The sequence below is a fragment of the Phragmites australis genome, chromosome 12 (genome assembly GCF_958298935.1).
Source record: "Phragmites australis chromosome 12, lpPhrAust1.1, whole genome shotgun sequence".
Lineage (NCBI taxonomy): Eukaryota > Viridiplantae > Streptophyta > Magnoliopsida > Poales > Poaceae > Phragmites > Phragmites australis.
The window spans coordinates 22,294,813-22,313,736 of NC_084932.1; the positions used below are offsets into that span (position 1 = coordinate 22,294,813).

An 18,924-nucleotide genomic window follows, 5' to 3' on the forward strand; every position below is an offset into this window, starting at 1 on the left:
TGCTAATTACTACTCCCTCCGTCTACAAATAATTGACATTACTGTTCAAACTTTGACTAACAATATTTATTGAATATTTAGTTAAGTAAACGGAAAAATATCATTAGATTTGTTATCAAACATACTTTAAGCATGTCTTAGATTTCTGACTATTTGCACAAATATTTACAGAGAAGACTAATTGCAAAATAAACTACTGTACAATTTGCACAATTAGTAAAATTTGCCCCTCCTAATTGTGGAAGCCCTGTGCTGGTGTCCATGCATAAAGCCCTGATGCATGCTTTTATTTTGGGTTCGAGGAACTCAATTTGTGCATCTAGCGTGAAATATTCTCTTCGTGACTGTTTACTTTGTGCTCTGAAGTAGCCAAAAATTGCCAAAATTTTGCGTGGCGCAGCAGGACAGTGAACCAAAAAGCCCAACCGTTCCTTTATCTCGGTTCTCTAGTTCTCGTGACCACTAGTTTACATGGCAATGAACATAACGTAAAAACGATCTCTTGTTTGAAACGCGACTAAAGGATGAGGATGACCGGCATGCCAATGCGAGGAGAAAATTGTTTCGACTTACTCCGTCCGCTCATTAACAAATATATTTTAAATATTGGATCGGTCCTTGCTTGCTTTTTATAATATACTGGTAAAAATATTGTCTGGATTATCATCAGCTGTGCATACTAGCAAATGCCAAGATTCACAAACGTGCCCAGCGACACATTGTGAAGTAATGGGGGTGAAAACCCTAGCTAGCCGGAGCCCTATTGGGCAGCGGAGGCATGGAACAGAGTCACTAGGAAGAAATTCTGGGAGTTACGAAAAAAGCTTCGGACTTATATTATTTATAGGTTGAGAGATTTTGTATTAATAGGTTTTATGTTAGTTAATTTGAACTTGCTTGATCTCCCCGAAATGCGTTGAGGCGTAGCAGTTCTAATAACTTTTTCTACCCTTCTTTCCTTTTTCTTTGTATCGGAAATAATATTCCAAAACCTTTGTATGCTCTCCATTGCTTAGATCTGACCAACTGCCCATCCTACCTCCTCTACCTTTTTGACAGCCCATCTTTTTGTCTCAGTAGAGTCTTTCCCTCCTCCTCCTCTTGAGCAAGCCCCTTTCCCCGTCCTACTCCCACTCTCCCTCTCTCTCTCTCCCTCCCCCAAGTTAGATCTACACTTATCTTCTTTGAGCCTTGCATTTGAGGCGGAGAAGGCCGTGTGTGCGTGGCCACAGCGAGCGGTGTCGTTGCACCCACTCCTAATAGGTGTGTGTGCGGCCATGACTAATGACGCTGATGCCCCCGCTTTGGATGGCACATGCACGGTCATAGAGGATGCTACCTGATTCGAGCGCTTGCGGCCGACAGTGATGCAGCATCCCGCTCCATCATTCGTCATGTGAGTTGCTGCACAACTCCACCGACATCCGTAGGAGCTATGGTGGTTGCAATTGGAGCCACTCATCACCACTAGCCAGTGCCGAGGGGCTTAGCACCTCTACACCTTATGTGGTGGCGGTGAGCTCCCCCCACCCCCTCACCCTGCATGCTTTTTTCCCCTTAGTCGGTTCCTACCTATCCACTATAGTCCCTTGGAAGATGAGCCCTTCTCCATCGTATCCACTATAGTCAATTCCTACCTATCACCACCGGCCGCAATGCTTGATCTGACTTCGCCCTTTACAACATACATCGCAACTCAGGCAGTCGCTAATGCATGACCCAATGGTTGTTGGCTCCTCTAGTTCTTGTATGTTGGTGGTGAGATAGTGGCTATTGACCCACGTTAAATACCATAATTCACCCCCGAATGCCAGTAAATAAATAGGATAAACACTTTATTCTATGCATTTTTGTTAAGCTACCACTCACTTTTCCACTAGTTTTGGTGCATCAACTTATTTTACAGAAAAGACAAAAAATATGAATAAATGGACGCCACATAAGATTTAGGAAAAATCGGTCCTTCCGCAAATAATTTGACCAGTCGGACAGCTTCGACAGGGTTGACCTGTGGTTTTTAGCCATTTAGTCGGTCCCCTGGTCGAATGACAAGAAAACACAAAAGGCTGACCGATGACCACCTTTAGCCAAGCGGCCTCAATGCTAGGCCAACCGAGTAGAGGCCTCGGCCACCATGGTCACCCAACAACCCAAGGGAGGAGGCCGCTCGACCCCTTGGCTCACTCGACCGAGGAGGGACCCGGGGGGGGGGGGGGCGGGGAGGGGAGGGGGCAAGCCAACAAGCCTTATGACTCAGGCTACTTGACCCTATGACCTAGGCTAACTGCGTCTCATAACTTTTTCGCACCATTGATGTATTCTTGTCAATGTCTTGGGACAACGTACATCCATCTTCAATCCATCTACAATCAATGTAACAAAAACTAATAATATTTAACTAAAGTAATTAACAAAAAAATATAAAAATGGTGAGGTCGGTTAAACTAGACACCCATCTTGGTTTAACCAAGCTCACACAAAGTAATTTAAGTTAATCAAATGGTACATTCATTTGAATGTGTTCATAAACAAATTTCATCTATGGAAGGCACCGAAATTCAATCAAATAAATAAAAATAGCTATATATAGGGCTATAAAAAAAGCTCAAAACTCGTGAGCTACTCGAGTTCAACTTGTTCTGGGCTCGATTCGAGCTCAACTCGATCTCAAAATGAACCAATCTTGAGTCTTGGTCAAGGCTCGCGAGCCTCATGAGCTCGAACTCGATAAGGCTTGATAATGCTCGAGTTAATGTTATCATGATTTTTATTTGAGTTTATCATCCTACCAAGTCTATACGGCCTTCACTTTCTTTATTTATCTCCAAGACACAAGGAGATATTACCAGGACCGAAAAGGTGGGTTCATTATCAAACCTATCTAGATGACCACATCACAACAACCAACCAAAATGACAAGAGTACTCAAGATTTCTTCCATTATTGAGCTTAGGCGAGCTGAACTCGAGCCTACTCGAGCTTGAATCGAGCCGAGCTATGCCCATCACTAAGCTCGGCCACCATCGTAGGCTCGTTCGAGCTCGGGTTGATCTTTGATCGAGTTCGAGCCTAATAGGTAAGCTCGCTCGAGCTCGGCTTGTTGACAGCCCTAGCTATATACAAAAATTCTCCATGTAAACCCATCCACACCAGGAACTCAAAATTCAAATCTAAACCTTAAATTGGAGCAAGATTCACATCTAAACATTCTCTAAGCATCTACCAATTGGATCTATACAATCTCCATGTCAAAAATAGCTGGTCAGGGTAAGGATGTGGATGGATGATTAGTATAGTCAGTTCGTGTAAGAAATTGACTGTACTACTGTCCTAGCTACAATAGGTTCAACCCATGAACCGACTGTAAAAATATTTTAATAGGTTCTTATTTGGAACCGATTGTACTAATCCAATTATTACAATCAGTTTGTGACATGAACTATAAAGCTATTGTAATAAGCCAATATTGCATTGCGTTCTTGGCTCGATGATCAATTTTAGTCTTTATGAGCTATAGAACTGAGTAGCAACAGAACCAACTATAGAAATTTTATTATAGCCAGTTCCAAAAATCTGACTGTAATTCGTCACTGGAAAAATCATTTCTGTAGCAGTGTCAGAGCTCTGTTTCTTGTGTGTGCCTAAAGTCTAACATGTTGACATTGGTATAGAGCTTAGGTTACATGGCCACACCAACACACTATATTGATTTAGAATTCAATATTAAGAACAAAATCATAAGTTTTGAAAACATACTTTCTATTGAAGAAGCTATTGTGAGGTGCCTGATGGATTGGAGCATAAGGAGAGAAAAGTGATTACATTGACTCTAGATAATGCGAATAATAACACTTATGCATGTGAGAAGTTGATAAAAAAAATCACAAACATGAATTGTTATCTGTGGGTATACATTAATTTGCTTGCTAGATGTGTGCATATCCTAAATAACTTGGTTTAAGATTGAATGAAAATAATTAATGTGGCAATACATAACATACGTGAGCTATTGAATCATATAGCTTCTTCACCATCACAAATTTAATCTTTCAATTCACTTGCAAATTTAATGGGTCTTACTTTGAAGTCTAGTATTCTCTTGATATACTAAGCTGATGAAATTCTAACTTCAAAATGATTAGAGAAGCGCTGGTATACAAATATATCCCAAATATAGTTATGTATGCTAATCAATATCCTAATAAAGTTTCCCCAACTAGGCCAGAGTGGCTGAAAGCTAAAGAAATTTGTGCACAAAGCTTTTAAAGAGGCTACTAAGGTCTTTTTTAAGCTATCAGGAAGCCAACTTCACATATGTTTTTCCCCTTGTGCTTTGTATCTGTCATGCCTTAATGACCCGTATTCGCAGACTATTGAAGGGCTAAAGAAACCAGCTACCTCAATGCATATGAATTTTGGTAAGTATTGGGATCCTAATGTGTATAACCATCTTGAAAAAAAGATAATGAGTTTAGCATTACTTTGTCATTGCTACAATATTCAATCTAATAAACAAAGAGGACTTTCTTGGATTTTTTTTTTCTTGCAATAAGGTGTCCAACCACATGGACCAGATTGATAGATATGTGAACTTTGCTATACATAATATAAGTGACTTGTAAGGAGAAGGGATGCATGGTTGGTGCCATATTTTAATGAAAGTCATATGAATATGATATCACTAGTCTTTCTTGGGAAAATGAAGCTATAAAAGAGGAGTTTTCTCAGTACAAGTCACTACTTGGAAGAATATACTAAGGAGGATAGCAAAAGTTCTGATGATTTGAACTAGGAAGAGACACACTGAAAATTCCTATTTTGTCAAATATGGACAATGACTTTCTTGCAATTCCCCTCAATAATGTCCTCAATATCCGCTTTTAGTAGTGGAGGCAGGATACTTGGGAACACAGGAAGCTCATTGATACCCGACATGCTCAAAGCTCTTGCTTGCGGGAAAGACTAGCTACAAAGCGACAATTCCTTATTGTTAGTTCAGATACATGATCTTGTTTTTTTAGTCAATTATTTGTTAGCGTAAGAGTACTAAGGTACTAGTATATTGTATATACAAACAAGATACACAAGAGATTGTTTTAGCGTGCACCTAATAAGATATTTGAACAATATGAACCAAGGAGTAGGATAATTAGTATTATCGTTGTAACACTATCACTCTTTTGCTTTATTTATTTGAAGGTGATCGTTTTGCCTCTTGTTTTTGTATTACTTGAGTTTGGTCTACATTTTTAGTAAAAAATTGCCCCTTTAACGATTTAGATGCTATTGCAAAAAGTAAGTTATTGTAAAACAACGTATTTATGTGAAATACTTACTTGTACTACTTATATATATGCAACATGGAGTATAAACTTTCCTTTAATGTTCAAGGTTTCATTAGAGTTGAACTAAGATTTTGGATCATATTGAATATTGCATCCACGTATATGAGTTATTATACTTTAGGAAGGGAATTTGGTTGTTCTGTTCATATTGCTTAAGTATAGAATACTACAACAAAAACACTCATATTAGACGTATTGTGTCCGATGGTTCCTTTGGAACTGTATGAGATAATTTATCTGAATCATCCATGATAATTTATCATTTGGAATCGTCTGAGGTAGTGGCTTATCTCTTACGGTTCTTATTAAAAACCATCAGGGATAGTGTCCAAATAAGAATCGCCAAAGATAAACCTATATTATCTCGAACAGTTTTGAACAAGAATCGTTTGAGATATAATTTAGATGGCTCCTACTTGAAACCGTTTGAGATAACTTAATATCCCAAATTGTTCTACTCTGGAACCATTTAGGATAATATTTTCATAATTAAATTGTTTCATGAAAAATATTTTTACAACCAAAAATAGGTTTGATTATAATTTTAAAATAAAGGTACTATACAACATTGATTAGAATGGATGATGTGACATAGTGAAATGATGATATATGAAGTTTGAAGTCAGATCAACTCTAAATGTAGTAATAACATAATAAAATGATGATATATGAAGTGTTTAAGTAGTGTCAACTCTAAGGGTAGTAATAACATAGTGAGATTGTATGAAGTCAGATATATGAAGTGTTTAATGTAGCTAATGGCACTGTATTGGTTAAGAGTTATAGTTAAATATGACGATAGATAGCTTTTGTTCAAATGAAGATTCATATGTTGCTTGATCACTTTTGGTATGACATTATAGATGTAACATCTCATCTATTCTTGCAAATTTTGCTTTTTATCCCATGCGCTAAGAAATCATCAATGGCAAGTTAATCAGGTGCTAAAGAATTTTCCTAATGCAATCAGCATAAAGTTTGATAAGTGTTGTATGATGCAATTGACACACAGTTTGATAAGAATTTGGCTAATGCAATCGACACAAAGAATTTGACTAAAGAATTTGTTATTTCTCATACTAAAAATTATAACCATACTAAAAATTAGCTTCAATCCATTAGCACCCCCGTGTGTCCACCCTTCCCCTACTAACATTTTTTTAATAATAGAAGTACAACTTTTAACCTCTACATCAAAATGCATCCAAGATGTATACAACTATTTTAAAAAATATATATACTCAAATTCATGTCCGGTTGGACTCGAATTTAGATGATTTCAACGTACATCAACATCTTCAACCAACTGAATTAAGCTCAGTTCTTGCCTACTAACAATACACATATTTTCCAACCTACACTCCCTAGCGACCACAACCTGGCCTTGACATTTTTTTTGCAACACCAGAGCAGTGCATAAACCGTATGGAAAGTGTCACATGAGTGATCTATGTCGCTATACCGGTGGGTACTCATACGGTCCATATTGAGGCTTATTGTATTGGTAGTTGACATACATGAAGAAGCATATGTCATAGGTGTAGGAGATATCCTGGGACTCACGAAGCCTACAAATGTCGTTATAGAAGCACATCAGCGGTTTGGCCCCCTGAGGGATGAAAATCCCCTAATATTTCTTGGGTGGGCTTGGTGGAGCTAAGGAAGATATTGCAGTTGAGAGAGCTGAGGAAAGAGTGATCTATCCATACATGAGGGTGAAGTTATTTATGGTGGCTAGGGGCTAATGCATAGACTGACTGCATGGACTTAGTTGGGGGCTGGAGCATAGGATTTCCTGTGAACGATAGAAAAGTTATGGCATTGATACTGGACAGAGATTCCCTGTGCCAGGATAGTATTGTTGTAATTTAATTTATGATTAGAGCTCTGCCGTGTGGTCACTTCATGTCTACAGCCTGCATCAGGACAGATGTGTTGTCATTTCATGGTTAAAGCTGAGTCATGTGGTCACTTCGTGTCTAAAGCTAAACTCATGACAAATGTGTTATCATTTCATGATTGAAGCTCTTTCGTGTGGTCACTTCGTGTATAAGTAGCTTTCTAAGTAATGCTTTTTATATATTAGATATAATTGTGCTTGGATAGTACGTTAATATAATAAACGTACCATCACATTGATTAGACATAAAGTTCACAAATAGTTCATAATATAGTATGTTAATATAATAAACGTACCATCACATTGATTAGACATAAAGTTCATAAATAGTTCATAACATAATACGTTAATATAAGACAGTAACCATATACCCATCAAACTAAACTAATGAAATGTAAATGTAAACAAAAGAAATAGTCGTGGCTGGCATTTGCATAGTTCTTAATGGATAGATGTAGAATACCTAGATCATCTCAAGATGACAAAGGAATGTGCGGACACAAATTAGCAGAAGAATGCATGTTATGCCAGTCAATACTATCAGGGTATCAGGTGTCCATGGAAAGCCTATACTCGAAGACCCTACCATAGATTTATTGATCCTTCACTGCAACGTTATGGCTTTGCACCGAAGCACGAGTCTCCGATTATTTAAGAAATATTAAATAAGTATTAAATATCATAATTCATATGTAACAAAGCTTAATAAATAACTAACAAATAAATTAAAAATAATTCATCCTTGAAGGTTCAGAATTTATTGTAATTGGCTATGACTGCATGACTTTGCAAGGGTGTAGAAGTAATATCTATCCCTTTGATTTTAATCCAAAGTGAAAGCCTGCGTTAAGCATTCATCCTAAAGCAAGCAATCCTTGTGTGTTGAACAGTTCATACAATCACATAGTTGATGCTAGAGCTGTAATTAATGTTAGTCCCAGATGTACTTGTGATACAACCCCAGTCTATGCTAGTCCCCAAGGTGCTTGTGCTACAACATTAGCTCGTGCTACCACATTAATCATAAGAGGACACTACCACAAGCATTGGGGTGTCTAAAGCCTGAATCAGGACAGAGGTATTGTTATTTCATCGTTTGGTCTAAAGCCTGCCCCAAACTTTGACATCAAAGCTGAGGACGAGGAATGGGTCAACCTGTTGAAGAAATGCATCTAGCGTGCGGTCACGTGGGATTAAGAAATGCAGTAATGACATAGTAAGTAGTACATAGAAAGTAGAACGTTTGAATATGTAAGACTAGTTCACGAATCTAAGATGCATCATAAAATAAACATGTAAGTTACAATAGCAAAGGTAAAATCCTACTACTATCTCCCCCACTGTCGTAGGTCATTCCCACCATCATGGTCCTGTAGCCGCTACCGCTGGTTCGTCCTCACGTGACCCCTAGAGTAGGTCAGGGTGTTCGGTGGACCAACCTGCCTGGTAGGCCTAGTAGCAATAACAGGTGTCAAGATCTCCTCCTGGGTATGCTGCATCGGTAGTGGAGCACTAGGCAACTGGGACTGCGTGACGACGTCGTAGTTTGGTGTAGCCCCGAAGAAGTCCCTCACGAGGTCAAACGGGGGGTTCGTCCGCTGAACATGGGCGAACCGCTGGTGCATGACGTTCATCTAGTCTGCATCCACGTCGATGACTCCAATGGCGGCTCCGGCGCAAGGTAAGCCTAACAGGTAGGCTACGTCCTGCAACTTTGGAGCCATCCCGCCTTAGGGGAGGTGGAAAGTGAGGGTCTCAGGCCTCCACCAGTCGACCAGTGCAGCGATCAGCAAGCGGTCGAAATAGAATCACCTTGCCGCTGCCTCAGGGTTCTTCGTCGCTCAGGCCTCCACCAAATGACACAACGGTAGGAGTCCAGATGCTGCAAACCTGAACCATTTGGAATATTAAGCAAATGTAGAGCATGCAATAAATAAATAATTAGGCACATACGTAGCTAATTCGTGACATATCGGTGCTTCCAACGATCATCAATCATAAGTAGCTCTCTGGGGACACGTGGTCGAAAAACTCCTACTCCATTTGGTGAACGACAGACAAGAAGCTGCGGTGCTTCTTGTCCACTGTAGGATCAAGAAGCTTGGGGGTCGGTGGGTGCGTCATATCTGCATTGAAACCAAATATAAACAGTCTGTTACATGAAAATATACACACAGTTACGTGAACAACCTATAACATACATGCACATAAAGTTATATGAACATATTACAACATATAGGTACACAATAAAATACAAATGTAAGGTCCAAATACAACGTACATATGTAAGGCGAAAACCTTACAAATATAACATTGATATACGCTAAATACATTCAAACTTGACCGTCATCATGACCCATCTACACACACGAGGTGCATTTTTTGGACAATATTTGTATTTGTGACCTATTTCATCGCACTTGCTGCATCGCTTCACCCTTGGACCCACCTCAGATTCATCCATATCATTTCAAATCCGCCGAGTTTGTCGACGTCCTGGTGTGTACTTCATCCTCTCAAAGTCTAGTACATAGATTCGTGAGGAACCTAGATTACTTGTAAACGTATCAACAATGTTTTAGCCATAAAGCTCATGGTTCCATATGTTCAGTATCTGATCCTTCATAAAGTACTAGGAAACATATTGTCTGGGTAGCATATTGTTCTCCCCACATGCAGCTATGATATTGTACACGGCCTGTGTAACAATTGTGGCTTCTGGCACGTACAGATGCATATTCCAATCCTAAGCATGAACTCTTGCACATGACGCTCACGTCTGCCACCCCTATGACCCTTATCATGGCATAAGACACTGAACATGTGCTCCATAGTTCCTTCCTAATTGGCGCGATGCATATGTTCCTTCTTTGTGACCTTCTCCATGTACTCACATAGCATCGATCTATACAACATATGGTTATCTGCCATTGCCTTTGAAGCAGCTGCGTAGCGATCAGTGAAATATCTGCAAGTCCGATGCACAATACCTTCAACAATTCCAACAAGTGGGAGAGACCTCATATCCCGCATAACCCAGTTGTATATCTCAGCAAGATTAGTCGTCACTATCCCATACCTTGCCCCTCTAGTTTCGTACATTAATGCTCATTTCTCTCTTGGCTTATTTTGTATCTACTGCGAAAAGTTCCTAACAGCTGACCCTGACCTCCTTACTATCTGGGGAGTATCTGTTGGGTTGGGTCTAAGAGCAATCAGGTCATCTCCTGTGTTTGCTTCGTGGTTAGTTCATCTAGTCTTACCCATAGTGCGTTGAACTTTCTCTGCTGGTTTTGGCTGCACAATTTCTTGAAAAGATTCATCAAGTCCTTGTTTTTGAATTGTCTGTAAAAGTTTACACCCATATACCTCATGCACCACCTGCTCTTCAAGTCAAGCCACTTTGCTCTTACACACCATCGAACACTGTCGTATTGCATATCCAGCAAAGCTTGCAACAGCCATGCATATCTATCATGAATCAAACATACATCAGGCCAGTCCAGAATAATAGTATGCTTGACCCGCTCAAGGAACCAATACCAGCTCTCCCTGTTCTCACTTTCCACGAAGGCAAACCCCAGTGGTATGACTTGGTTGTTCCCGTTTACCCCAATTGTAGACAATATCTGTCCTTTATACTTCACAGTGAGGAACGTCCAGTCCAAGCAAATGATGGGTCGATAGTGCCTAAATGCCTTAATGATTGCCACAAATGCAAAGAAAGTACGCTGCAATACTCGCTTCCCTCTATACTTCACATCAGTCGAGGGGTAATGCTTGATGTCAAAGTAACTTCCAGGGTTTCTCGCACATATTGTGGCTAGTTGACGTGGTAAGTTGTCATATGAATCTTCGTATGTCCCAAACCTCATCTCAATAGCCTTCTGTTTTGCCCTCCATCCCTTGGCGTAGTTTATTGTGTACTGGAACCTTTTCTCAATAGCACGGATTATTGATCGTGGCTCATACCTTAGGTTGTCCATAATCTCTCCGTACATAACATTGATAATAAAAGTAAATAACAGGTTCCGGTGGGAGAACTCTATTTCCTCAATATGATAGTTATGCTCCCTAGCTATTGAGCACTCCTAGTAGTCAACCCACTTCCCCTGAATGCGTGTACCCGCCATGAACAATTAGGCACCAAACACTTGACGTCATACTCCCTTTTGCTTGACTTCACAACCCCGAATTGTCTCCAAAGAGATAGCGACCAGAATTTCATAGCACCAATAACAACCTCTTTACTAGGGTACATAACACCCTAGGATACCTCGTTATCATGATATTTCCAAGGTGTTTGATGACCCTCACTCACCACTTGTTTTGAGAATTTTTGATTCCTCCACTCTACAGAAACAAGAGCATTTTCCTCCTCATCGGATGAATCCTCATCGGCAATGGCTTCCTCTAGCTCCTTTTGCAATTATGCTAGGGATGTGCTCCCTCTCATCGGCTACACCTATCGGTTGCATATCCCCACATCTCTAACGTCTTACTCATCCCCCACAGTTATCAGGTCTGCTTCATCCACCACTGCCTAACTTGTTCTTGCTACTAGTTTGGTAATATTTTTCTATGTTGGATCCTTCTGGTACACCTTAGCTAGCAACACAAGAGGGAGACCATGTTCACATGATATATCTACATACTACCTCCAAGTAGATATCACATTAATTGAGACAAGCTCCCCAAAGTACCCTTGAGTAGCACGGCTTAGCACAACTCTCAACTTAAGCTCATGTTGCTGGGATCCAGTTGAAAATGACGCATCAGCCACTTGCATACGCCCACTATGGTTCTCTCATTGGCTCTACTAAGTCCCTTACGACATACTGAAATTAAGAGAGATCTACACCGCTAGGACCATAACCAATTTGATCTTCACCATAATATATTTGAAAATATAATTTATCGAACATCCCTAGAAACATCCAAAAATATATCCAATGTTAATACCGAAAAACTATACTTCTGATTATCGGAACTCTAACAAAATTACCGACACCAATGATCACCTAACAATACATTTAGTTTACTACAATCAATATTGCTCCAAGAAAACTAACCAATTTAAACTAATTAACCCTCCATCTATTTAATAAAGTTTCTAATTATATATAATTATTACTTAAATCATTATTCTATAAAATCTAGATAATCGAAACTACCGTACTCTAAATACTACTATACATCTGATGGCTATCCTACCATGTTGAAATTGATCTTTACAATATACTATAAAAGGCATCATATCCTATATTTCTAAACCATAGATCTCATATAATATAACTATTGTTATGTTGTTGAACCCTAGATCTAGTGATACTTTAATTACTAATAAAAACATAAGTCTAGAAAAATTACTAAAAACCGAGATTAAAAGATCAAAAATAATAAGGCTTCACCACGCTGCCTCCCTCTCCTATCCTCCCCCTCTCTTTCCTTTTTTTTCTAGATTTAAATGGCTATTTTAGCTGATTTTCACCTTTTTATAATGTGAGGGCAGTGGAGGAGGGCGAGAGTGGGAGGCTAACCGCCCCCCGAGAGGGCAGGTGTAGGGGGCTAACCGCCCCCTGAGAGGGCAGCAAAGCTGGTAGCAAAGGGGGCTACCTGCCCTCTTAATGGGCAATAAGGGGTGGTACGGCCGGCTGACGTGGGGGTGGACTCTACCCGTCATCTGAGAGGGCGGTAAGAGGTGGTGCTGTCATCGTGTCATCCTTATCGCCCTCTGAAAGGGCTGCAACTCTTTCAGAGGGTGGTAGATATCTATTTATATAAATATTGCCATCAGAGATCTATTTATTTAAATATTAATGATAGTAAATATAAAAATAAAATACTCTTTAAATTATGCCTAAATTTGTCAAAACAAACCCATGGACAAACCTGAGCATCCTCCGGGCCCAATTATACGACCTTTGGCAGCCCGGCCTATGCTAAGCAAGTTTAAGAACATTTGCTGCTTATTGGGCCAGGACACAATCAGCCCAGATCAGAATAAGCTTTATCAGACAAACCATCGTATGAGAAGAGGGCATGAGTAACACTTGCAAGTTCCAAATTTCCAATGCTGCTGCTTTGCTTATGAGAAGGGTTGGATTTTATTTTATTTTTTGCCTCACAATCCCTCTGCAAGAACGAGATGGTTCCGGCCACCACAGGAGCATTTGAAAAATCAATGTCACTGATCCAACCACCCTGGAGGCTCTAGCATGTAAATAAAGCTCTGTACCTTGCTGCTTATGTTAATGCTGCGACAGTTTCTGCGGCCTCAGACTGGCTCGAGGTAGTAAGGAGTTTCACTGATTATACAATATGCCAATACTGCTCGATGGTGATTACCATGGTTGAGGCAAATGTTGATGCTCATAGTTTAGCTCAGTTAGCATGTTCTTTAGAGGAAGGCCGTCATGTTTGGCTTTTTAATCCCCTATGTTCTGTAACCTGTAATGACGTCGAGGTTCCAGCTGCTGTCTTGTGTCAGAACATGCAAATCCTACAGCGAAAAAAAGTGGACAAGGTAGAAATTTTGTAGTGTCAGTTGATTCATTGCAAGTGATAATCGTTTGAGTACAAAAACCATTGTGGATTTGACAGTTACACGACGACTTTGAAGTATTGCATTTTGCATAACTGAAGGATGCATAAATATCTCCTCATACTTGCAAAATATTTGGCAAAAAGAAAAGAATGATGCTTTAAGATGTGCCCCCGCTAACCACCCACTAAAAAAGGGGATATATTCAGATTGAAATTATACTTGACAAAATAATTTAGAAAAAAAGAATAACAAAAAATACAGCACAGCACCATTACAGCCTAGACCTTCCTGGCACAGAGATATGGCAGTAGATACAAATGAAATACAGTGAGCAGACTCCACTTCTGATGGCAGTTGACCTCATCATCTGATTAGCAGAATGCTATCAGATAATTTCTTTACAATTCACCGATACACACATCATCTAGTTCCTCATGAACAGCAACATCTTGCATCTAGAGAAGCCTGAGATGTGCAGTATCATTCAGCCTTTTTATTTGCCACCCTGTTCTCAATGAATGCTCAAGAACCGTAACGGAGGAATCATCTATACATATTCTCTGCGACATCATGGGATTACAGTCCAGCAGGCCTGCAATGAGACATCGAATGGGGGTCGCATGGCTGAAAATCGCAATGGAGGTTACCGAGCTCCCAAGACTGACTTCATGAAGGAGATGCCTCTGGTTTATATCTTTAGGGGAGAAGTCATCATCGGGTTCATTGTCCACAGAAGTGACAAATTGGAGCCGACTTTTCCCTGATTTCTTTCTTTGGAGGCTATGTCGATTGAGCCTGTAAAGCACATCCCAAGGAGGGCCATCTTGGACAGAATTGGTGGAGCTCTGCCGAGAGAACCCCTTTGGCTCATTTTGTTGTGATAGTGTGTCCCCCATTGCCACCTTTTCTGGTAGCCTTAGGACTGTCCGGTTGAGGAATTCCATCATCCGAAACTGTACCTGCCTGAGTGACTCCCCAGATGGTGCTGAGAAATCAGGTTGGGTGCTTTCCATCAGATTGACCATTTCCGGAGTATAAATTTCTGATTTTGGGCAGCCCTCCCACTGACCTTGACTCATCTCAGTCAAAGCATCTGATAGTTGGATCTGCTCCTCCGGGAAATCAAGTTCCTGCAGATCAACATAGTACATTACAAACTGCAAAGTAATCAAAATGAAAAGTGATAGATAAGTATGTGCTGTGAAGGAAAAAGATAGATATGCAACATTGGGGTGGTCCCAAAAATAGTATGCACCAGCTATTTCACGTTTGCATAACATAATGCCCAAAGTGCACTAGGGGATTGCACTAAACTCAGCAACAGTTTCATTTCAATTTTGTAATAGAAAAGTTCCATTTCATGATATCTTTTATTTGCTGGTGTGGACTTGAGACATGTCTAAACAACAACGATTTCCCACTTTACATCCAGACCTGAGAAATTGCATGTACAAGAATCAATGCTTGGAGGGTTCAGACTTAGAAGCAGCTCACTGGTTAACAGGGGAAAAAGGACAATCATTGAAAGGTTAAAAGCCATGCTAACAAACATACAAGATATCAAGAATAATATCACATGCAACGGCCAAATGACAATTATTTGAAAATGTTCTCTAACAGACTGATTTACCATGAAACAAGCAATGAATTTAGCATCTAACATACCAAGTCAGAATCAAGTCTGAACACATTGTTCTAATGTTTACAGAGGCCAACATTCCCAGCATCCAATGTTTTCAACAACTCAGAAGCAACACATCATAGAATCCAATATATACCCTATCAGCATGTCTGCATTTGAGGAGTACCATTTTAATGTACAAGGTGTCATCTGGTCTACAAAGCTACACTGCAGTTTGAATTAACTTTAGAGACTCGAACGTAAGTTCCAATAAAAACGTCAAAGTGGAAGTAGCGACTTTTCAGTTGATTTAGCTCCAATTTATGTCAGGAACCCAGTAAACTTATGGAATGTAATCTTGAACAGAATGCTACTCCTTGAGGCTACATATCTTGTTGAATCTTAAAGGGGATTTTTCAAACATCGAACTTTATATGAGATAAGAAAGCAGGAAGGGTGCAGTCAGGTCAACAAGGTGCTAACTTACGGAAGAACTTTTATTGTGTCATACACTTTTAGCAAGACTGCAAGATGATAGAAATTTCAACTCTATTTGCCAAATGAATTACAGGACTAGGGAAAAAACTGCAGGCTGTATCAATGTAAAATAAATGTGAATACATGGTATTTTGTGCAAGAAATAAGCATCCTTTTAAAACATGAACTATCCTGGTTGCAAAGAAATGAATATTTGTTCCATTAATTACCCTCCACTAAGCAGCTAGTACTGAGTCACATGCACAGGTGAGCAGGAACGCTCTCCAAGAAGAGGACAGCTGCTCACAGCATCAGCTCAGCTAGGTACAGTTATAGGCTTGCAGTTAGACAGAACTCTTCATGTATCTCATCACTACCAGTTTGACCAAACCCATTGAAATCACATAGAAGCAAGCATTCTCTGCATGCAGAGCATTTCCACATTATTATTTCTTAGTGTAATTTAAATTGTCATCTTCTTCAAGTGCTTTCTTTTATTCTATTGTTGGTCGATTATTCCTAGTTCCTAGGGTACATCAAACAACATTACAGCCAATAAGAAGTATTGTAGATATTGTTCAGCAAAAATATGGAAATATTTTTTCAGTTGCAAATTAGCTGCAATTCAGCCACATAAAAGGCAGCAAGAAATTTCTAAAAAGGTGCCTACCAACTATCCATTCCCGGTTACTCTGTGTAGGGTACAAAAGTTTGTCATCTAGGTCTAGTTTATGCTAATGTCATGAGAAACACGCAGTCTGCTCCTTTACACTAGCACAGGCACTCCTTTATAAATACCACGAAGCAAATAAAAAAAAGGACTCCCTCCTGGTCCCTTCAAATGTTTTTATATCTATGTTTTCCCTACCTATATATGGTGTATCATTTAGAAGCTCAAAGTTAAAGAGAACACCAGTATCAGATCCAGATATAATAAATACTTCAGTTACAAGGAAGCATAGAATACTTTGATCTTAAGAACAGACATATCAAACAAAAGTACAAATAACTGCCTTAGCTTCAGCACAGCTTGTGGAAGGCTCTTAACAAGAGTTGTGATCTTCCCATGAAAACAAACTACATGACATGATTAATACGCATGACAAAATGCAGCTTCATCATAACTAATAATCATTGCCAAGATTTGCAATCTCCCCATTACAGTTCAGTACATAACATAAATTAATCCATAAGAAAGAAATGACACTCTCTTGTCTAACGATGGAAAATAAAATGGCAAAAAAAATCTTGAGAGCATCAAAGCTACAATAACTGCTTTCTCACCCAAAAATCACACAAAGAACTATGTCAACTAGTTGCGATTTGCAGCCCGAGAACATAAATGACTAGCATGCAATTATCAGTGCCTAAGACAATGGTTGGAACTCCAAAGGGCACCCTTACATACTATAGAGGACTACATTCAGAAGCACTTTCCCAGAGGCCTATGCATTCCTGAACTACACCAACAAGGAACGGGCTCTCCATGCTGAAGGCTGAATCAGAAAAAAAAACTATGGATGATCTTCAACTAATCAAATGAAGAAAAATCCAGTGCTCCAGCGTGATCTTCAACTAATCGAATGAAGAAAATCCAATGCTCCGGCTGCAGCATTGTATGAAACAAAGTAACAAAGACAGCACACACCCACAAGCATAGCAAACGCCAAAGGGAAAAGATCACCTTTTTCACTGATGGAAGCAAAATTTTATGGCATGAACGTCCCAGATGTGCATCAAGCAAACACAATACACAACAATGTCAAAGTTTACTCTTTTCAACCGGTCTCCACGGCAGAAGAGCTCACCGTTCCTCTGAAAGATTGCTCTTTTAGTACAACAAGGAAAATTCTATTATAAGAGTGCCCAATAGCATCGAACAAGAATAATGTAGAAACCAAAATACCTAAAATTGTTTTCATTCTTCCATATATTTGAGTTCATAGTGTAAAAGCTGCGAGCTTTCCACGCCAATTCAGTCGTATTCAGGGAAAAAAAATTCAGTAGCAGCATTGCAATGTACTACAAGGATGAGAGCCAAGAAGTGCTCACCCGGCAGACCAGTGCGGCGGTGGCACGAGCGCGGTCGAGCGGGGACGCGTACGCCGCGGCTAGCCGAGCGCCGCGGGAGTGCAGGAACACGGCGAGCGCACGCGCCTGGCGCTCCCCGCGCGCCGTGAGCGACGCCGCGGGCCACCGCCCGCCGACGAGGTCCGGGCGCATCGCGGCTGCGCACTCCCCGTGGCTGACCACCACGATCTCCACTGCGGCGGCCTCGGTTGCCCTCCCCTGCTGCTGAGGCGACGGCGGCGGAAGGAGGACGTGGCAGGGGTCCCAGACCTTGATGCCAGGGGCCCCAAGCAGGCGCGGGGTCCCGGCGGCCGAGGGCTGCGGCGAGAGCGGGGAGTCCGCGGCGCGGCATGGGAGCACCTCTGGCTCCTGCTTCAGCACCTTGGACGCGGACGCCGGTGGCACGCGCACCGGCGCCGGCGCCAGGGCAGGCGGTGGCGCGGGTGGGCCCGAGGAGGATACGGCGGTGGCAGCGGAGGGCTCCTCGTCTTCCTCGTCTTCGCCGCCGGCGGTGGAGACGGAGGAGTGGGAGGAGTGCGCGGAGCCCATCGCGGCGGCGAGATCTGGCTGGCAGAGGTGGGAACGCGAGCTGGGGGAGTGAGGACGACGGCGAAGTGGTCTCTGGTCTGGTTCTTGCTGTCTGGCCAGGAGAGTGTGCCCTGTGGGCGTTGAGATTCGTGCTGCCACGCTGGTATGGATCCGGCTCGGATGAACAACAACCGTGATTTTCCTCTACTACTACAGTACATGAACAGTGGTCATACTATCCCTCTATAGGACATATAGACCAGCTGCATCGTTTCTGTAGACTTCTGTTCATATTACTGTTCAACAAGGTATAGAATTCTGTTCATATTACTGTTTATCCATGACTTACCTTTGTATGTTAAAAGAGCAACTCTAGTATAAGTAGATGTATTGTAAGAATATTTATTATAAAAGTATTTGTATTGTAAGTAGTTAC

At 40.8% G+C, this 18,924-nt stretch overlaps 1 protein-coding gene across 1 annotated transcript; it reads right to left on the reverse strand.

Moving 5' to 3' along the window:
- Positions 1-13,991: 13,991 nt before the first annotated feature.
- Positions 13,992-18,630, reverse strand: LOC133887363 (uncharacterized). Its single transcript, XM_062327295.1, has 2 exons — positions 17,943-18,630; positions 13,992-14,922 (listed from the first exon to the last, which is right to left on the reverse strand). The coding sequence occupies exons 1-2, from the start codon at positions 18,507-18,509 to the stop codon at positions 14,248-14,250; spliced, it is 1,242 nt and encodes a 413-aa protein (XP_062183279.1). The 5' UTR covers positions 18,510-18,630; the 3' UTR covers positions 13,992-14,247.
- Positions 18,631-18,924: the final 294 nt, after the last annotated feature.